The 20,681-nt window shown below is 32.7% G+C and overlaps 3 protein-coding genes and 1 long non-coding RNA gene across 32 annotated transcripts; 2 read left to right on the top strand and 2 right to left on the bottom strand.

The window, feature by feature from the left end:
* The first annotated feature begins 3,326 nt into the window (after nucleotides 1–3,326).
* Nucleotides 3,327–4,850, top strand: LOC102622027 (LOB domain-containing protein 25). 5 transcript variants are annotated; one of them, XM_006470196.4, is made up of 3 exons: nucleotides 3,327–3,603; nucleotides 3,966–4,047; nucleotides 4,217–4,850. In XM_006470196.4, exon 3 carries the CDS (start codon nucleotides 4,231–4,233, stop codon nucleotides 4,702–4,704), a length of 474 nt encoding a protein of 157 aa, XP_006470259.1. In that variant the 5' UTR covers nucleotides 3,327–3,603; nucleotides 3,966–4,047; nucleotides 4,217–4,230; the 3' UTR covers nucleotides 4,705–4,850. The 5 variants fall into 5 exon arrangements, with proteins under 5 accessions (XP_006470259.1, XP_052291229.1, XP_006470257.1 ...); XM_052435269.1 differs by having other exon boundaries at nucleotides 3,327–3,665; XM_006470194.4 differs by lacking the exon at nucleotides 3,966–4,047.
* A 5,290-nt stretch (nucleotides 4,851–10,140) lies between these two features.
* On the bottom strand, nucleotides 10,141–14,122 carry LOC102622736 (uncharacterized). 22 transcript variants are annotated; one of them, XR_008051249.1, is made up of 6 exons: nucleotides 13,956–14,122; nucleotides 13,201–13,246; nucleotides 11,302–12,889; nucleotides 11,120–11,171; nucleotides 10,946–11,036; nucleotides 10,547–10,825 (listed from the first exon to the last, which is right to left on the bottom strand). It is a non-coding gene; the product is annotated as an uncharacterized LOC102622736 (long non-coding RNA). The 22 variants fall into 22 exon arrangements; XR_008051246.1 differs by having other exon boundaries at nucleotides 10,547–10,828; nucleotides 10,969–11,036; XR_008051258.1 differs by having other exon boundaries at nucleotides 10,974–11,036.
* Nucleotides 14,123–15,599: 1,477 nt separating this feature from the next.
* Nucleotides 15,600–16,472, top strand: LOC102623125 (oleosin 18.2 kDa). The gene has a single exon (XM_006470197.4). It carries the CDS (start codon nucleotides 15,682–15,684, stop codon nucleotides 16,180–16,182), a length of 501 nt encoding a protein of 166 aa, XP_006470260.2. The 5' UTR covers nucleotides 15,600–15,681; the 3' UTR covers nucleotides 16,183–16,472.
* A 288-nt stretch (nucleotides 16,473–16,760) lies between these two features.
* Nucleotides 16,761–20,669, bottom strand: LOC102623395 (protein ANTHESIS POMOTING FACTOR 1). Of its 4 annotated transcripts, XM_052433045.1 has the most exons (11): nucleotides 20,505–20,668; nucleotides 20,291–20,391; nucleotides 20,034–20,091; nucleotides 19,849–19,958; nucleotides 19,665–19,731; nucleotides 19,132–19,231; nucleotides 18,625–18,741; nucleotides 18,413–18,550; nucleotides 18,134–18,215; nucleotides 17,243–17,292; nucleotides 16,761–17,105 (listed from the first exon to the last, which is right to left on the bottom strand). In XM_052433045.1, the coding sequence occupies exons 2-11, from the start codon at nucleotides 20,325–20,327 to the stop codon at nucleotides 16,932–16,934; spliced, it is 933 nt and encodes a 310-aa protein (XP_052289005.1). In that variant the 5' UTR covers nucleotides 20,328–20,391; nucleotides 20,505–20,668; the 3' UTR covers nucleotides 16,761–16,931. The 4 variants fall into 4 exon arrangements, with proteins under 4 accessions (XP_052289005.1, XP_006470261.2, XP_015383149.2 ...); XM_006470198.4 differs by lacking the exon at nucleotides 20,034–20,091 and having other exon boundaries at nucleotides 20,505–20,669; XM_015527663.3 differs by lacking the exon at nucleotides 20,034–20,091 and having other exon boundaries at nucleotides 18,625–18,748; nucleotides 20,505–20,552.
* Between the last annotated feature and the right edge of the window lie 12 nt (nucleotides 20,670–20,681).

Below are 20,681 nucleotides of genomic sequence, written 5' to 3'. Positions count from 1 at the left end.
AATCTCAAACCCTATTTGGCATTGAAGTGTTATCGAAAAAAAACTATAATTATAAAATAAAAATTGATAGTATGTGATAAAAATGACTTTCAAATAATAATTTTTACAAAAATGGTGAAGATATATATTATATGTTTTTCATCGCACAAGTGTGATATAAAATCGATTTATATTTACAAAACTATAAACTAATGCTTACCAAACATTACAATATTATAATTTTTTAAGTTACAGCCATCCAACTATAATACCAAATTATTATTTTTTAAGCTATAACCATCCAACTATAATAGCAAATAAGCCTTAATCAATACACATTTTGTAAAAATTCTATATCTTCTTATAAGTCACGTAAGCATATACATATTTTGGTCCCAATTATAACTTACGTGGTTTCACATTGCAGTAAACTAATTTTGCTCGTATCGTAAATATATATTCAAATATCCTCAGGCACACACGAGCTTACACTGAAACCAGTTTCCTGACACACTTGAAACGTAAAAATGAACAGACTTAATTTGTTGGCATCTCATTGTTGAAAATTCTTACCATCATGCATCAAAGTTTCTGCTACCATGAGATTGTTATCACATCAGCATCTTGGAATCAAATTTCACTTTCAGATCTTCAAAGTAATCTGTCAATTATTGAGTGCATGAAATGAAAGTTGTCACTAAATTTGTCAGCTTGGGACAAGCAGTACAAGATAAGAAACAGCTTACCCATAAGTGAAAAAAAAGAGAAACCCAGCCACACGTTATATATGCCTGTCCCTTCATTTCATATATATGTTTTAGCTTACTTTGTCCGCAACTACAATTGAAATTATTAACCCATTTTGGCTACTGTGCATATTTCGTCATAAATGCTTCAATAATGGATGATAATAGTAATGGTTTCAGATACATTCGTGTTGATATATAGTTGAAATCAATAATATACCTTAATCACAGAGAGAGAAACAGGAACATGCATGCCCATATGCTCACTGTGTGTGTGTGTGAGTGTGTGTCCTTTACACGTATCAGTCCAAGGGTTCGTATACACCACGAGAAAGTCTTTTACCATTTTTCAGAAGAGAGTGATCATACAGTGCAACTCCAACAGCCCCGGCCCCAAGAACCAAATGTACATTGTCTGCACGCTTCCGGCTTCATGAACGCGTCTTTCATCCTCACGATTTTTGTTTCGTGATTTCTTCGTCCAAAATGAGTACTGTGCTTAGCTAGGAAAACTCAAAGCTCATGACGTCTCCAGGCTTTCACCTTCGCCAGTGCTTTGAAAATAATCATTTTATCGAGAAAACAACTGCTTGCGGCCAAATTATAATTAATACAAGATACTTTTAAGGTTATTTTCTTAAAAAATAAAAGGTCATTCTGTAATAAATAATAAGTAATAAGACAGATAATTTATTAAATAAATCATAAAGTTTCTTTCTTTTTCTTTTTTATTTATTAACTAATAATGCACATTTATGCCACTAGTGATAGATCCAAGCCCAACATTCTCTATTGAAAGCTCAAAAGTCCTCGGTTACCCTCCCTTATTATTTTTTACCCTAAATTTATGATAAATTATGAACTTGCACGGAAGTTCCAGGTTATGCAAGTGTAACAAAAAAACTTAGTAGTTTAATTAAGAATTTAGAAAAAAAAAATTGGGATTTGAAAGAAATACAATTGTATTATGGACCTTAATTTTCGCCAATATAATTGTTGTTACGCATATATGCATGTGTAATATCTAGAAACATTGTATTAATTTCACTGCATCATTTATTCAAACATTACAATTGCTTTTTTTTTTTTTCTTTTGGGCGAACCTAAATTTATTCTTTAAACTCTTACCTTCCCAAGACCCAAATTTGGGTAGCTTAAAAAATAAAAAAGGACAAAAAAAAGACTACTTAAAACCACTTGATCAAGTTCTTGAAAATACCTTACAATAGTTTTATTTATACACAATGGCATGGAAAAGAATCATGTAGATCGAGCAAAGACCTTTTTGTCTTGAGAGATCATGCCTGCACCTAGTTTGTTTTAACACAAAAGGAAAATATAAAAATAAAAAGAGCTTGAATTTTCGTCAGTTTTTGATATAGTATGGTTTTACAAAAGAACGTTGTGTAATGAAACTGATGAGTGGAAGGATAAAAGATATAGGGTGATGGATAGATACAAATATTTTTCACTACTTCGTTGATTCTTGAGTATACTAGAATAAAAGAAATAAACTAAATCGATATTGATTCCAAGAATACTTGCGAATCTAGGGTGTTAAAATTTGTTAATTCCACATAATACGAAGAAATAATAATAATAGAACTCATACCAAAAGTTTATTCTAAAAAATAATCAATAATAAATAACTAAGGCCTATTCGTAAAGGTTACAAAAGACATTTATTTATATTAACTATAACTTATTTTAATTTTGATAGAAAACTCACTTTAATACGAGTCATATTTAAATTAAGAATACTGCTCAAATAAGCAACATGTAAACAATAAAACTATAAATAGATAACCAAATTAAAATTAATTAAAAATTTCAATTTAAATAGGATTTTTTCAATTTCTCGCTCTTCATCAGGTATGTGTAAGGAAATTCTTTCATTTTGATCAATCTTTTTAAAAATATATATATATATCTCTCTCTCTTAGCTTCTTAGGTTTAGATGACTATAAGCGGATTTGATGCAGATTCATTATTACCTCATATGATATCATATCTTTTTATTTAATAAAAATATAGTAACAAATCTGTATGAAATTTACATTTAAAGATCTGAACGTGAGAAGACACACACACATTTAAACATGTGTGTGTATATGGTGCAGCCTAATATCTCCTTCGGATTTCGCTACTCGATACTGTCGTATCAAAAGGCAAGAGTTTTTTTTTTATTTTTATTTTTTACTGTTTTCTTTTTAAGCTCCAAGACAAAAGGGTTGACGTAAAGGAAAAAAAAAAATGGCTATGCAAAGCACGTATTTGTACACTTAGCCTCATCAATAGACTTGGGTATTTTTCAACTTTAAACTTAGTCTCAAGAGATTCGATTTCATGAAGTAATTTTTAAGTAGCTTTTTTATAAATATTTTCTGAATTTGAATTTTAAAAAAGTTAAAAATGAATTTAAACTATATGTACTGTAACCTTTTAAGAAAATATGTAATTTTATACTCATGTAATTTGGACGAAGAGGATGAATTCGAGTTAACTAAAATTTTTAATTATCATTATTATAAGTAGGGCGTCACAGTCATGAGTCGCCATCTTACTTTCTTGTAGCCCCATTAATTACACTTGTCTTTTGCTTTTCATTTCTTCTCATTAAATGCTCTTTGCCTCCTTTTTTTCCTTCACTCATCTCCACTTATATTTTGTCACTGTATTTTGCAGGTGCCCTGCTGCATCTAGCTAGGGTTTACCCCAATTGGACTCTCACATATATCCTATAAATAATAACTAAAATCCTAATATTTCATCATTTAAACAAAGCTGCAGCTGCGTAATACTCTTTTTTCCTTGGAACAATCAAGGATTAACAGATCTATCAGCTCGATATAGAGCCCTATACAAAAGGGAATAGAAGGTATATTTTCCTTTTCCTTTTTGGTTCAGAGAAACATCTAGCTACAGCTAGTTGTCAAAAAGGTAAGCCACAGTACCAACTGCCTCAAAGCCTTGTCTTTTCATTTTTTCAAGTTTTTTCTATAAGATTGTGCCTGATATAAGTCTTATAAGTCCAAATGTTCAAACTTCAAAACGAAAGATCTGTATATGTTAATCCTGTAGCGACATGTTTGATGGCAACTTGAGCTTTAAATTCAAGAGAATCCAAGCACAGGAAATCGATGTACATACATAAATATAGGAGTACCGTTAGAGAATTATTTATAATTTCCCTTAAATTTTTATTATATATTTTACACCGTTTGTTTTGACTATATGTAGGGTTTTGCCTGAAAATTCAAGATCAAGTACGGTTTGAAAATTCAACAAATACAGCTTTAGTTTGCAGGCCAAAAAAGTAAAAGTAGGTTGAAAAGAAAAAAAATATGGCAGCTAGTGTTTTTAAGAAATTTTCAATTTCATTGTATTTGAAAATATTAACCAAAAAATAAAATAATTAATTAATTATATAAAAGGAGTAATTATTATTAATTAAGCTATAGACACATTGTTTTCTTTATTACTTGCTGCAGAGAACTAAAGGTTGATGGCTTCTTCAAGCTACTCAAATGCTCCATGTGCCGCCTGCAAGTGCTTAAGGAGAAAATGCATGCCTGATTGTGTTTTTGCTCCATATTTTCCACCTGAAGAGCCTCAAAAGTTTGTGAATGTTCACAAAATATTTGGTGCAAGCAATGTAAGCAAACTCTTAAACGAAGTTCTGCCTCATCAGAGGGAAGATGCAGTGAACTCTCTAGCTTATGAAGCCGAGGCACGGCTTAAAGATCCAGTGTATGGCTGTGTTGGAGCCATTTCTGTCCTTCAAAGACAAGTCATGAGGCTGCAAAGAGAGTTAGATGCCACAAATGCTGATTTGATCCGTTATGCTTGCAATGAAATGCCACCTCAGTTTGGAGCAAGAAGTGACACTAATGAACAAAATTCAGGGTTTTATTTCCCATCTCAATGGAATAATAATAATGATGGTAGCCATGAGGGAGGAGAAAGCAGCAGCATGTAAGACCTTAATTGATTTGTCATTGTATTTTATAAAATATGACAAAAAAACCCTTTTAGGGTTTCTCTTCGAGATTCATAATGGACTGTGTTTTACTTGTCATTGTATTATATTATGTCCATATTCTAATTTTATGAAAGAATGTCTTCTTAATTATGAGAGTACATTTCTTGAAACTTAATTGAGACCTAATTTTGTTTCCTTGACTTAATTTGCTGAGAGTACTGGCTAGCTAGTTTGTCAGAAAATGCTGTTGAGTCCACTTCAAACAACCATGTAAAAGTCTGCAGTTGAGCTAAAAGCATCCTTAATTTTTGCAGCCTCTTGCACATTTAATGAGAATTCTGTCTAAGAACTATGAGATAATCTACATGTACATATATATCTCTGTTTCTGAACCCATCTTCTTATTACTTACAGAAGTTTGGTACTTTACATATTCTCCAGTTCCCTTGACGTATGCCTCCTTTTTTGAACACTTACCATGTGCCTCTATTAGGTGTCACTCTATGTTGGGACTAGATTGTATAACCTCTTAGGCTGAAATACAAGACGTCAGCTCACATGAGGGGGGAGAATATTTATTCATTATTAATTGTGTTATATATTTAACGAAAGAAAAAAAGTACATACATGGTATTAGTATATATCCTAACCTGAATACTTAATTAAGATACAAGTTAATATAATCGATTTTAATTAATTGGTTTAGAATCTATCGAGATACCTAATTATTAGTTAGGTTTATTTTATATGCAACTCCGTCACCAACCTAAAATAGTTTATGCTCCATATTATATTATATGGTTCAACAAATATAAGCCACCAACTACATATAAAATCTAAAAATTCTAAAATGTAGATAAATGGACTTGTAACAGCAGCAATCATTGATATCCAGTGATCATTGCGTCGTTATTAATTTTTGGCACTAGCATTGGGAGCTCACTTCTAATTATATGTACCATTTCTCCTTAATTTAGTGTGAGGCTGAGAGTAAATCGTATGCTTGATTGATCTGTGTGATACTTGAAAAAGTGAAGGGGTTTCAAGTAACCTTTTAAAAATCAGGTTTCAAAAAGCTAGCATGTAACTTGAAGTTCCAAAATACAATTTGAATTTATACATAAAGCAGGTCAAGTTCCAAAGCTAAAGATTTTCTATGTTAATTCCGTATGTTTGAAGTAAAGAATCGTCTAAAGATATATATATATTGTAAACTAAATATGTCCAAAATAACTAAAATTCTCTTATAAGGTTTCATCACTGCATTCGAAGGATATTTAAAGGGAATACTTGATTTGAGAGACTATCTATTACCTATTTATTCATACAAAAAGAGCATACAAGCGCCACACTATTCATTGAATATATTTTCGTAGATTTATGGTGGTATATAGGAGAGACACCTTAATATTTTCTAAGTACAATTGGTACAATCATGTAGCGTCTAATTTTTGGATCGAGTTAATAAAATGCTAAATTAACAGTGTGACAATATCATTTACTAAAAGGGTGACTCAGTTCACGAGTGCACCGAAATAAAACTAACTATGGGAGTGTGTTTTTATGTTTATCGACATTTCACTATCATAAAAAGGAGGGGAAACACACGCACACATCACTCATCTGTTCTAATATGCCCACATCACCATCATATTCATAACAAAGGGGAAAAGATCACTCACACATATCTCATCCAACAGATAAATTCCCCTTTACATATATAAATTAAATATGGGACCTAGCCAGCTAAGTGTGAACAAAGGAAAAATGGAGAAAAAAATTAGACCTTAAATCAATTTCCTTTCTGTCCATCCATCAATTTCGTTTTTCAAGCTTCAAAATCAACTTTCTTCAATCCAACACTATATCTCTTTTCTACAACAGATAATAGTAACAGTAGTACAAGAAAATTTGTTGACTTCCCCAACCATTGAGTTGAAGTCTTTGCTAACCACTACAAAATAGTAATATTTCTTGTGAATTTTTGACCTTTTCATTATAGCATTGACATTAATATTGTCTGTAAACAGTAAGTAGCAGTAGAGATGTCAATACTCTCATAGGATCACAAAGAATTGTTTTCCCATGTGAGGGAGTAGAGAAAAAAAATAGCATGCGAATCTTAGTTGGATTTTCACCTTTGTCTCCTTTTTATTACATATATTCTTCACTGTTTATCATCCCTCGCACCTCAGACATTGCAGTAATTAAGAACCCCACTACTGCATCACATACAGTGAAGTAGATACAATGATACTCTTTTAGCGTACAAAAAATAAAATGAAATGAGTCATATATATGAAATGAGCTAAATTACGTTTAAATGTTTAGGTAGCTTTAGCTCATGTTCTAACTCCATGATCATCTTCATGGTTTGAATTAGGAAGTAATCACTGCAGGCCAGTCCACTTTCCTTTTTTCTCACTTGAACTTCAGGTACTTTTTACAAAAGAATTTGGCAATATAAAACGTATAATATGATTGATTATGTCCCATGGAATCTTCCTCTTTCTAATATAGTTTATAAAGAAATCAAAGCCTTAGCTGGCCGAACTTGCTCAATTAATGTAGAATAAAAATTAGCAATATTTCACAAATAGATACCTGGGTTTTCTTTTTCTTTAAAATTAAATGAACGCACACTGTGACCTGATGTAACTAATTATATGCATTACTTTGTACCGACTATTATACTCGAATAAAGATTCTTTTATGATCTAAGCACGTTTGAATTATTTTAAGAATTTTTTGATATGTGTATTTTTATTTATATGTAATCAATATTTATTATATTCTCATGTACCAATTATATAGTATTTACTCAGATGAATCATATTATAAGAGAATTATAATCCATTACACTGACCACACATGTAGAAACCATATCTATTAAAAACATCATAAAATGTTAATAAGGATTGTCCTTAATGGGCATCAAATTTACAAAGGTGCAAATATCAATGGATTTGGTGTTTAAAAATACCAATCTTATAGAGCAGGTATGATATGTATATATACAATCTTTCTCTAGCGTGGGCACTCTTTTTTTTCCCCTCCCATGCGGGCACGCTTTTAAGCCGTATGGTTTAATAAAGACAGTTTTTAATGCTATAAAATTGCACGGTTTTATATTGCATTAAAAAAATAATTCTATTAAGCCAAACGGTTTAATTCCGCATTAAAAAAAAATGAAGGCACTTGCACGTAAGGATGATTCTCTCTATCTCTCTCTCTATAATGTAGGATTAAAATTTGGGACAAATTGACAATGGTGTGAACATATTTTTACAATGTTGTCTAATATTGTTATAAAAATATGTTATACTACTGTCAATTCATCTCAAATTTAAAAAAAGCCTAAGATCTTGAACCCCCCCCCCCCCCACACACACACCTACATGAAGATTGCTAATTTCCCCCTTACTGTAATTAATAAATACCATGTACTCCCTTGCTATTTTTATAATAGTCAATAATTCCCCTGACAGTATTAATTTATAATATTACCTCTATTTTCAAATACACTTTTATTTATATTTATTATAAATTAAATAAATCATATGAATAGAAACTGAATAAAAAAATAAGTATTAAAAATAAGAAATATATGCTTTGATGTGAACAAAACATAATAATCATAATTTTTTTTGCACTTTTTATTTTTTAAACATTTTCTTCTAATAAATATTTTATAATATTTTAAAATTAAATATAAAAAGTACAAGAAAATTATTTTATTATTTATTTTATAATAATTTTTATTTATTATTCAAGTTTTCTTATAATATTTTTTTATCATTTTATAATAATTTTCTTATATATTTATTATAAGAAAATATTTATAAAATAAAAAGTTCAATAAAAATATTCTATTATTAACTTTTTTACGTCAAAAAATATATTTCTTATTTTTAATACTTAATTTTTTTATTTTAATTTCTATTCATGTAATTTATTTAATTTATAATAAATATAAATAAAAGTGTATTTGAAAATAAGGGTAATACTATAAACTTATATTATTAGGGGAGTTATTAACTATTATAAAAATATTATGAGCAAATTATATATATTGATTATAGTATAGCTCGATATATATACATTGCTTTATTCATTCATCGATATCATGAGAGATAAGTGAGAAATATATGATTTGATTTGAAGGTTTTCGATGAAATGCATCAAAGAAATACAAAATGTCTCTTTCCTAACATGCAAAGCAAAATAGAAAACCAAGCATGCTCACAAAACAGCAAAAAGGGTCATAATCTGGGACCCGAATCAACGATTCAAGAATCGGTCACAATCTCATTTTCCAAGTTAATGGGCCATCCCCAACCGCCCAAATGAAGAATTATCAAAGTGACTCAAGAGGTCCAAAACCAAAGACAGCTCTATTCCAAAAAGTTGCCATGCCCATGCAATCTAATATTTTGACTGATTGATTGATTGATTGATTGGGACATTTCTCCAAGACCCTTCAAGTGGGCCCTAACCACATGTTTTTTGAATAGAGTTTTTCAATAATCTTCTCAGGAGCATTGTGGTGAGAATAAACCTACAAGCATCGCATCTCATGGCTTGTCCCTATAAGCTGTAGGCTAGAGCTCCGTCGATGATGAGTATCTCTTTTCTTAATTTTTCAATATAATGGTTAAATTAAAGAGCGGTGAGTTGCACATTTTATGGTGTGTGATTGATTGGAATGTGTTAAATTATTATTAGGGAAAATTATTATATAATTTTGGTACCGTATCACAGTTATACTCAATTATTGAATTTTAATGGATCACATCCATCTAAGTGGATTCAACGGTTGGGTGCAACTGTGGTACGATACCACAATTGCATCGTAGCCAGACCCTTCTTATTAATAGAGTTATGCACTTTATAGTATAATTTCACCTGTAATAATTAGACTTGAGCGTATTTTATAATATGAGACTGCATGCACTGAATCATTGTTCAATAATTAAGAGGAGGTTAACATCCAACCAAAAGACGTAGGCATGAATAATATAAATGGCATTATTCAACTTCAGCCTTGGATTTTAAATTACAGAAAATAGGGTGTCAAAATGGCACCCTCACCCTCGTGGTGCCGTATTTGTGGCTCCTCAGTCATCTGTTAGGACTAGTACCATTTTTCAATGGTTAAATTCAATTACACCATGTTCGGTTTGACAAGAAGATCACCTCCCCTCTCATCTCTTCTCCTCCTCGAATCAAACATCAATTAGTACTCTAGTATACAACTTATTCATAGCCGCTTTTCATTTGAGTAAACACTATCTTTATAGACTGATAATAGAGATATATAAATTACTTGTGCATATCACGTTAGGATTCTAAATTTTCAACGCATTTTTTTCTTGCGAGAATAATGCTTCTTTGGAATATGGAAAGCAAAGTATTTGTACGTAAAACTCATGAACAATTAATCATTATTTAATAGTTCGTTTTCTTTTTGTCCTCTTTAATAGAGGAGTGCAGAGAAGGCACAACCCCATTTGGGCTTGAGCCACCACATACATGCCAATGCGCAAATCATTCAACCCGGGGCGCTTCTAGGACGTAAAATTAACAAGTTACGTACAAGAAGTTGCGTTATGTGTGTCCAAAGAAAGTATGTGCATGGACATCACTTAATCAGTCTGAAAAGAAAAAGGAAAAAAACGATAAGATTCGATGTTGGCAACTTGGCATTTGGAATCATCTTGTCTCCTGCTTTACATTTCCCATAGAACACAGTAAAATCAAAAGCAATAGTGTCAAGTTTATCACCTAACTGTGTAATGTGCATCAGAGAAGGTTTTAGAGGGTAAAAAATCACACCTGCTTCTCCAGCACAAGACCCAACAAATTGGCATTTTGTACAATAATATTCTTAACAGGGTTATTAAATCTATTCCAGAGGCGTAATAATCAGACTGACATTCCAGATATTTCACTGAGGCATAAGGATTCAAACACAGAAAAAGGACTTTGTAATGCAGCTTCGGGCGGTTTCTCAAAGGTTTCTTTCATATCAGAAGATGGAATTTTTTTTATTTTGGGTCTTCATGTACATTGTATTTTTATAGCATTGGAAGAGTCAATCATGCTTGGAGTTGAGGTGCTGCTAAAAAATAAAATAAAATTAGTTAATGGAAAAAAAAATTAAAAATTTAATAAAAAATAAGATAGATTTTATAAAATTTTCATTATATAAATATGAGATAAAATCAACTTAGCTTACAAATTAAAAGAGTAGGAATTTACTTAACACTTCAGTGTTGTAGCTTATACTAAACGGGGCCTGATTCATTAAACACTTGAGGTTTATCAACCTGGTTTGACATTGCATTTTTAAGTTACAAATTGAACGAGGCAAAACTAAAAGGAAGAAGCCTTGTTCGAGAGGAAGGCTTACCTGCCATAGATATTTCCATCAAGTATATGGTCGCTTCGGGGCTAATTGGTGACTGCCAGGGAAAAAATAAAATCAGATAGCGGAAAAGCATGAATCTTAACAATAGAAAAATTGGTACTTATTCGTGGAGGGTGGAGAGCTAGGGATAGAGCAGAGGCTTATGCTCAATAGGAAAGGCGTACCTTTACATGGAATGATTCTATTCTACATCCAGAGGAACAATGTATAGGACCTTTAACAAACCGAAGTAGATTATTCAAGTATAATCTGAAGCATGAAAGCATCCAAAATAGAGTGTTTAGCATTTTAGCTATTTTTTCTTTTTTGTTCTCTAACCTCATATATGGCCGGGTACCGTAAGCAGGTAAATCATCTTCCACCAGTGCATCAAAAACAGACATTTCACTACGTTGTGCATACAACCAAAATTACAATTTTGAGTAGGCAATACAGCAGAAAATTAATACGACTTAAGGGAGAGATGCTCATCACAACAGCACGTACCTATTGACCAAGCATGGAGCTGTAACCAACACCCATTTAAATCCTGGGACAAGCTAGATGTACCAAGTAATCTTGTTTCTTGAAATCATATAAAATTATAAGTAGTATAGCTACACTGATAGTTCTAATTAAATCTTTAGCTTCGTGAACCTGCAGAAATTTTTGGAGGATTGATCTAATGTTGGTTCACTTCTAATTCCAGACTGTGCCTACCATTTTCATATCTACATTTTCATCTATGTTAGGGTTTCCATACCATTACAAAGGTCAGATGCTCATAACCAAACTTTGTTAAAATGTCGCTGGACTGGACAGTATGTTTAATTCCTCTATAAAGTATAAAGATTAATTTTTAGTTATCTCATTTGAGAATATGCATAGGCAACCATTCAACATTCCATTGAGTAAGAAGAAACTAACCTTCTCTATTTCGCCAATGACTCAGTATAAGGACATGCCTAAGTAACTTGAGCCTTAATATTTTTCATATCCCAGATTTTTAGAACACTGAAATGACCAGGTTGTCTATGAGAAAAGCAAGGTAATTATAAACTCTATAGGAATTCAAAACTAATTTTGGGAAATTGGCAACTCGTTATATGATACCTGTTCACTGCTTATCAGAAGTAATGCTTATGTGGGTAGCCTGAAGGAACTGACATGTTATCCAAGAGTAGGATAAAAAAGATTAACAAGAAGTTGAGGCAACAAACAAACCCTTTTTGATTGAGATGAAAATGAGCTGGATAAGGAACAACAATATGGTTCAACTGAGTGGAAGCTATATCCAACCATTTATTATATTAAAAGGAAATTTTTTTTATAAACATCATAAACCTGTAAATGAAAGCCGGAATGCAATAATAACTTATAGAATGGAGAATTCTGTGGAATTACTTTTGGAAATAGTCTTGCATCTCAAGTCCCATATAACAAAGAAACCATTTCTTGATCTAGAAACAAGAAGATCAGTTGAACAATAACACTTAAAATTAAGAGATTGAAAAAAGGAAAAAAAACATTTCAGATATCAGAAGATGAAAAAAATAATATTTAAGAGACCTACCAGAATTTTTGGGATCGGGGTGCAATGATTTTACGCTTACCATGTGCACCATCAACACTCCAATACATTTCCTTCCCGCTACATTCCTTACCTTTGTCTGCAACATTGCCAAAGAAAGGTATACTTAATTTAAAATTAATCTTCTTCATGTTGAATCCTGAGAGTTAAGTCCTTGTTCGTAATCATCATCCATCCGTCAACTGCAAGTTGCAGCTGTGTCTTCATATTCCATCAATTGGTAAAACTAATTGTTTGGAATAGAAATTTATCTAGTGGAGTATATAAACAAGATACTACTAAAAATATAGAACAAACTTTGATCAATGCAACCAAAATTTTAAATTAACTTAAGCAAATTTGTTCCACATTTGATTGCTCTTTACATATAAACCAAGTAGCCGAGTAGAGATTGAAAAATAAGCCAATTAGGGGGAAAAAAAAATTAAACCCATCTCATGATGCAAATGCTAAAACAAACTGCCTATTTTTCTTTATCTGGAATGTAACTTACAGTTGAATCCCCCAAAGGCTGAAGCTATTAGAATGTTGTTATTCTCCTGCAAAAGGTTTCCACAAATAATTAATATTAAGATAGATAAAATTCATGTCTCATTCAAAACTTTTCACATGCTAATCACTTGCATCTATAGCATGACCTACCAAAACCAAAACCATCATAAACGCAAAAAAAAAATTTTGGGAAACAAAATTTGTTAAAGATAATAACTTGATTCGGCGAAAGTTTTACTTTCCTCTCTCAATTACTTCAAACACGAACACACAACAACAACAACAACAAAAAAGGGCAAATTTGGCAAACGAATTGAAACTATTCATGCCCAATATTGGTGCAACACACAGAATCTACGATGGCATGCAATTATGTATCAATTTTAGAAAAGACCCAATTCCACTAATCTTAATTATAGCCTCGCAAGCCATTCAGCCGTGTTGACTAGTGGCAACTCACGTCCCTAACTATGTTGAGGGCGTGCGTTTAAGCCCCCATGGGGCCTTAATTTTCCAAAAAAAATTACAATAATAGGTATCTTTCCTTATATTCGTGGGAGCAGATTTTTGAGGTAATCCTCGACACCCCTAGTAGATTTCAGATTATGCGTATTTACAGATCGTCACAAATTAAACCTTTTGGCATCATCACAGCCACATAAACTTCTTTCATACAATTGGAATTCAAAAGATTTTGGAATTAGTAAATAAATAAGCCTTAATTTTTTAAAAAAACAAAAAAAATGATAAATAAACCTTGCGAGATGAAATTACAAACGGCGGCGACTCGTTGCCATTGAAGTTAACGGCCACGGCTCCAATTTCCATAAAATTTGAACCCATGTCGCCATACTTAGCTTTGAGAGGGCATGGCCAGGGAACTCAATTTTCTTTTTGGCGGCAATCATTTTTATTTTTCATTTTTTCCCATTTAAGTCCCCAACGGAAATATGTAATGCATTAAATCGTTTGACCATTTGACTTTGGTGCCTCTGTTAAATTTCTGTATACATAACTATTAAAAATTAAATTTCAAGAAATTACTCTATATTTCTTTATGAATATACCCACTTGCATGCTATTTTATATATATATTTATTTATTTATAACATACAAATTATATGTATGGCCAATCTAAGATCCTAAATTTATTAAAAGTTTTGGAAAGTTATTAAACCATGTAATCTAACAATATAATAATTGTGAAAATTATTAAACCATATAATTTAATAGTATAGTAATATTATACTATTAAATCGTATAGTTTAATAAATGTATATGTAAGTGTGTATATTTAAATCTTTCTCTAATGAGGACATCTTCGTTTTGTCAAAGTGAATGTGTCATTAAAATACAAAAAAATATTTTAATATATAAGAAATTATATTTTTCCTGCTAGTATATTAAAATCTATTTTTTTAGTAATATTTTCATGTTAACAAAGTGAGGATGTCCTCTTACACTATATAAATAATGTATTTAAATTTGAATGATATAATAAAGTTTTAATGATTTATTATGATTTTATTAAGGTCTTAAGTAGTAAAAATGAGAAATATTAGGAATTTAAGAGTAATATGAATATTGGTTTAATAAACGAACAAACAAGGTATCAAGGGCGAATTTTTATCACAATAAATATAGTTTCTTTTATTTAAATTTTGATTATTAGTTTTTTAAGAGGTGGTTTGAATCTTTAATCCACCAAACATGATTTCCTATGGCTTTAAATTTATTTAGATTTTAAAAGTTTGATGGTGTGTTTATTTAAAAAAATAAGTTTAATGAAAAATTTAATAGATTTTTAAATAATCTCACTAAAAAAAAATAATTAAATCCTCGTTTCTAAAATGGAGAATTGTACTACTATTATTGTTAAGTGAACATTCATGCTTTCTTTCGTTAAAAATTTATTCTATTTGGTCAAAGTTAAAGATGTTATATTATATCTAAATATTCATTTTTAAATATCAGATCAAATAGAATTTTGAAAAAAAAAAAAGGAAAAAGTGAGCATCTTCCTCCACAAATAACAAGCGATTATTATCAGAATAAATTCACAATAATTAACCATTTTTAAGTTCAGGACCAAGTGGGATCGTTGATCCTTCAAGAGATGAGTCCAAAAAATGACCACACGTTTTGAGGCGAAAAGCACAACACAACAATTTTGCAGATCAACAGTAGCAATGTGGCAGTACAGTTGTACACTCAAAAGCCACCTCAATTTTCTTTTTCCCTTTAAAATTTTATGGTTTCAGTTTGTTTTGTTTATATACGTATATATCCCCAATAATCTCATCGCAACTTGTTTCTCATGCAAAGCCTCTAGTCATCATGCAACCCTTACGTGTCCGCATTCTGCCTCTCCCGCCTTTTCCTATAAAACAAAACCACTGCTTCCGGTTCCTCAACTCATCTCTCCCCTCATTCACATTTACTGCTCGATATTTCTCTCTTTACTCTTGAATTAAGCATCTCAATGGCTGAACGCGATCGCCCACAGCCACACCAGCTTCAAGTGCACCCACAACAGCACAGTAAGTCTCTTATTGGCCAAAGAGGAGCAGCAGCAGGAGGCCCTTCAGCAAGCAAAGTTCTTGCAGTTTTGGCCATGCTGCCCCTCGGTGGAACCTTTCTTGCTCTTGCCGGTGTCACGCTGACTGGAACCATCATCGGGCTTTGCGTCACCACTCCTCTTTTCATAATCTTCAGCCCCGTTATTGTCCCGGCAGCCATTGTTCTTGCTCTTGCAGTGACTGGGTTTTTAACGTCGGGGGCTTTCGGGCTGACGGCCTTGTCTTCGCTCTCGTGGGTCCTGAGCATATTGCGGCAGAAGACTGGGTCGGTGCCGGAGATGGCGGACCAGGCGAAGAAGCGGGTGGCGGGAATAGCGGATTATGTGGGCCAGAAGACTAAGGAAGTTGGGCAGGATATTCAGAGTAAGGTTCATGAAGCAGGAGGGAAGACGGGGAGGACATAAAATGTTGATCTGATATGATCGGTTGATGGGGAAGACAATGTGTGGTTTCTTTTTAGGGCTTTAGTGTTGGTTTTGTAGTTGTAATAAGTTTTGTGTATTCAGTCGTAGGAGAGTCCGTCCTCTGTTGTGGCTTGTGAGGTGCAAGGGTTTGGCTCTTGGGCTTACTTGGAATGCAAGGCATTTGGTGCTTTTGTTTTTGGGTTTAATTATCTAGAATTTGAATATGCTATGTGTTGTCTCAGTTGTTGTCTTGTATCTTCCATTTGCTAATTTAGTTCAAATTTGCAATCGCTTCTGAAGATCTCTTTCAATTTTGTTCAAATTCACAATCAATTGGGACAATGTGTTGAGATTAGCTCTCAGCTAAGAGTTCTGCCCTACATTTTGGCTTTCTAAGCTGCAATTCAACAAATTCAGATATTTTAGCTATTTTGTTATGTCATTTATAAGTAAACATTACAGTGGAATCAATCATCAACTTAACTGTAAAATGGAACCAATCGGCAACTTTGCTTGTGTTGCCTAGATAGCAGAGGAAATTTTTCATCGAACAAAACTTTTACTGTTCAAAAGGAGAATACTGGGCGGAGTTCATAACACATAGGAAATTGCTCTATTAATTTTGTTTAACAATTCATCAGAATTTTGGTATGCGCTGACATTACAATTTCGCTGTAATCGATTACAATTGCTAAACTTGCGATTACAATTGCTAAACTTGATCGGATTGCTGTAATCGATTACAATTGCTAAACTTGATCGGATTTTACAGTTGCCTGAGGATCCGTAGACTCATCAGTTGAATTTGAAGAAGGATTGGGTATCCAAAATGAGAGAACTGAAGAAGCAGCAACGAACATTGCCCGACGGGGAGCCCACTTCAAGCATGCCACTACTCCTATATTACCATTCCAGCAGGCCACCTGCCCAATAGAACCAATTTAACCACAGAGCTAAGTCTCGTTGTTCCTATTATTTATAAAGGCATTCCATATAATGAATGGATCAAATGAATCTATAAAAATATTAAAACACTCTCTAATAGAAATAAGATTGTAACCTCATTCCGTGTGTTGATATTCCAGGCGTGTAAAGTTCCATCTCCTGATCCTTTGACAAATTGAAAGAGTAAAGTTAGTTTCTGGCAAGTTGGATCAGAAGAGAAGAAATTCTGAAGCAACACTGAATAATAATCATCAGTTAAGTACAAACTTTATCACTATAACAAGAAATAATCATCAGTTAAGTACAAAAACCACATTAGAGCAATGTTATGAGAGACTCCGGGATTTTAAGATGAGGGGATGCCCTAATAAAACATATTTTTGGTTTATTTGAGTAATTTAATAAAAAAGTTTTATCATTTCAAATTGGATTGTGGTTCTCATCCGTTGGGCTGATTGAACGGTCTTGTTAACTATATATTTGGACACTATGCCATCTTAATCTGAATGTTAAAAATCCACTAATGCCTGCAAAATGCTTCCAGAGGGGAAGCGTTGGAAGAAATTTGCGTTATCATTCAAATGATGATCACATCTTAATCTGAATGTTAAAAATCCACTAATGCCTGCAAAATGTTTCCAGAGGGAAGCGTTGGAAGAAGTTTGTGTTATCATTCAAATGCTGATCACCAGAAAAACAAAATGACTAGAGCTGATCTAAAGATGAAAAACCAGCAGAAGAAAAGCATCAGTCAACTGACTAGGCATCACGGTAAAATACAAAGCATAAAAGGCAATGCATGACAAAAACTGGTTAAAACGTATAATCAGTTCAATGAATGGCATTAACACCTGGAGCTTAAAACTTAAAACTAATTACAGAATTTTAATGAACAGTTGCAATCAACTTAGTCCAGGTCTCCAGGAGACAAAACAGAACCTGGAAATGGACAGGATGCTAGATCTTTTTTTTTTTCAAATTGCAAAATAATAAACACGAACAATACCTGAGACTACATACTGGCCATCTGGTGTAAAAGTTGCTTCTGTATTTGTGTTTGGGGATGGCTCCAAGCTGAAACCACAGCGCTGCAAACAGAAAAGTTTTACAACTACTTATTTAGACTATATCTTATAATATAACCATGGAAAAGGAGCAAAAGAATCCATAGATTTACTAAGGTTCAGACTACAGAACAACTAACAGGATTTAGTAGAAGATGCAACCTGACAACTATACATCACATGAACCAATAAGACAGAATCTTTCAATCCGGTGTACTAACCTTCTCTCCTCCATATGCGTCAAGAACATAAATGTTGTTATTTGTGGTTGTCAAGAGCATTGATTTACCATCATTGCTAAATTTAATATCACAAACCTCTGCTGTATCCCCACCTACTAGAAATGTGTCAAAGGGACCCTGCAATTCTAGAAATGAGTGAAATTCACTTTGACAAAAGCCAAAACAAAAGCTAGCACTTTCTAGGCAAGCACCTTGTCGTAGGAACGTGAGTCAAACAATTTGATAGCACCCGCTTCCATTGCCACCGCAAAGACAAGGCCTTGTTGATCAAATGCAACTGTAGGTCTACCACGCAGACGTAAAATTCCCTGAAAACTATGTAAGTAAGCATACAATCAACTATTTTGTATATATTTTTTTAAAGTGAATATACATGTAGCTATGCTTTGACAATGAAGCAATCTATAATGATCGTAAAATGACACGGGTTATGGCTGAACTGCCTCACGATGATGCTTCAAGAAAGAAACTTAAATTGTATGCGATTTCCAGAGAATATTAGAGATAGACTTCAAGATATATGTTTGAGGCCACTGATCCTAATTACAATTCTTATATAGTATTGAGAAGAGAAGGCATTAAATTGCCACTTTTGCAAGACTGATAACATGACTTCTTTTTTTCATTTTCTTTTTTTAAATCTTTTTACACATGAACTTTATAGATTGCACAGAATTCATGTGAAACAAGAAACCAACCTGGCAAGCATTAACACGAAGATCCCATATTCTAACGCTGTGGTCAAGAGAACCAGACATAAAGCTATCATTAACTGGAGACATGCAGAGAGAAATAACCCTGCAGCATTAAAAATGAGTGTAATAATCAGAAAAACAACCATGCAGAATAGGTACAAATGTCAATTTATCAACAGTAATAATAGTATTGTACTTTGTTATACATATCCCGTATGAAGGTTGAGTATGAGGAGAAAAAAGTGAGAAAAATGTCATATAGAAGCACCCAAATGCTTCTTATTGCTACTCAAGATAACCTATCCATATGCCAACAAGCACATAGAACATACAAACAAAGAGCTGAAAGAATTTAAGTTAGGTAGCTTCACATTGGTTGCCCAAGAAGTGACCATGTGTGCATATGCATTTCAATGGTTCATTCAACTTTTACATCACATCAACCTTCTTCAAAACTATATATAATAATTTGGAATAATTTGTTCTTATTAAACTTTTAGTATTACTAGAGCAACAACAAGTGATGTGATTCAAACCTCTCCTTATGCCCTTTGAAGTAGCGAAGAATTCGATTATCATACATTGATAGATACCGCAGAGACTCTAGCAAGAAAAATGAAATATGAGAACGACCATCTGTATCACTTAAAATCACCAAAATCAAGCCTCGGTAATTCACATTACTAAGAGAATAGAAAGCTTTTGAACTGAGAAACTCACCTCCAGTAGAATCAAGATTATATTTTGTCGAGCAAATAACAGAGCTTGGGTGATGGGTAAAGCAAACACAATCAGCACCATGTTTCTTGTGGTACGTGGTCTTGATCAACCTAATATTCACACCAAAAAAAAAATAATAATAATAATAATAGAAACAATTAAAATCTAACAAATTAAATCGATACCCTTGCTGCTTTCCTGCAACTTTAACTCTCATCAAATCCACAACTAGCTCTATACTCCCTGGAACCATCCTCACAAACAATAACATCGTTCAATTGTACTCTCAAAGAGCGTACAAATCTTGATACCAACTATTGTAGCTAAGAATTAAATTTTAATACCGATTTAACTAAAACAAAAGAACTGTAAATTTAAGTATCACATGCAAACTAACTAATTAAGGCCTTATTATTGTGTCTACAACGATTGAGCTACTCACTTAGCACTGACAATATCATAAAGTCGCACAGAGTCATCGTCACTAGCCGTCACCAATAAATCGTCTTTTCGATGAAAGTCAAGTGAATTTATCTTCCCACCCTGAAAATAAAACAAGTTCAATAATTTATTTTAACCTTATAAAAGTAAATTTTTTTTTTCCGTCAGGTAAAGAAAGTTGTTGAGCATAAAAGGGAAGAGAAGAGAGGATGTACAAAGTCTGAGAAAATTGCAGCCATTGCCATGCTGCGCACCGTTTCATCATCGAGTTCTGCGAGCGACGTCGTCGCCATTGATGTTTCACTTGTAATGGAAGAGAGGCTTCAGAATTTGACAAAACCAGAGAACGTTAGAACCTGAGTTGAAAGAGAAGGGAAAAATTGACTGTGGGA

Source organism: Citrus sinensis, chromosome 2 (assembly GCF_022201045.2).
Source record: "Citrus sinensis cultivar Valencia sweet orange chromosome 2, DVS_A1.0, whole genome shotgun sequence".
Lineage (NCBI taxonomy): Eukaryota > Viridiplantae > Streptophyta > Magnoliopsida > Sapindales > Rutaceae > Citrus > Citrus sinensis.
This window is presented reverse-complemented; position numbering and strand designations above follow the sequence as displayed.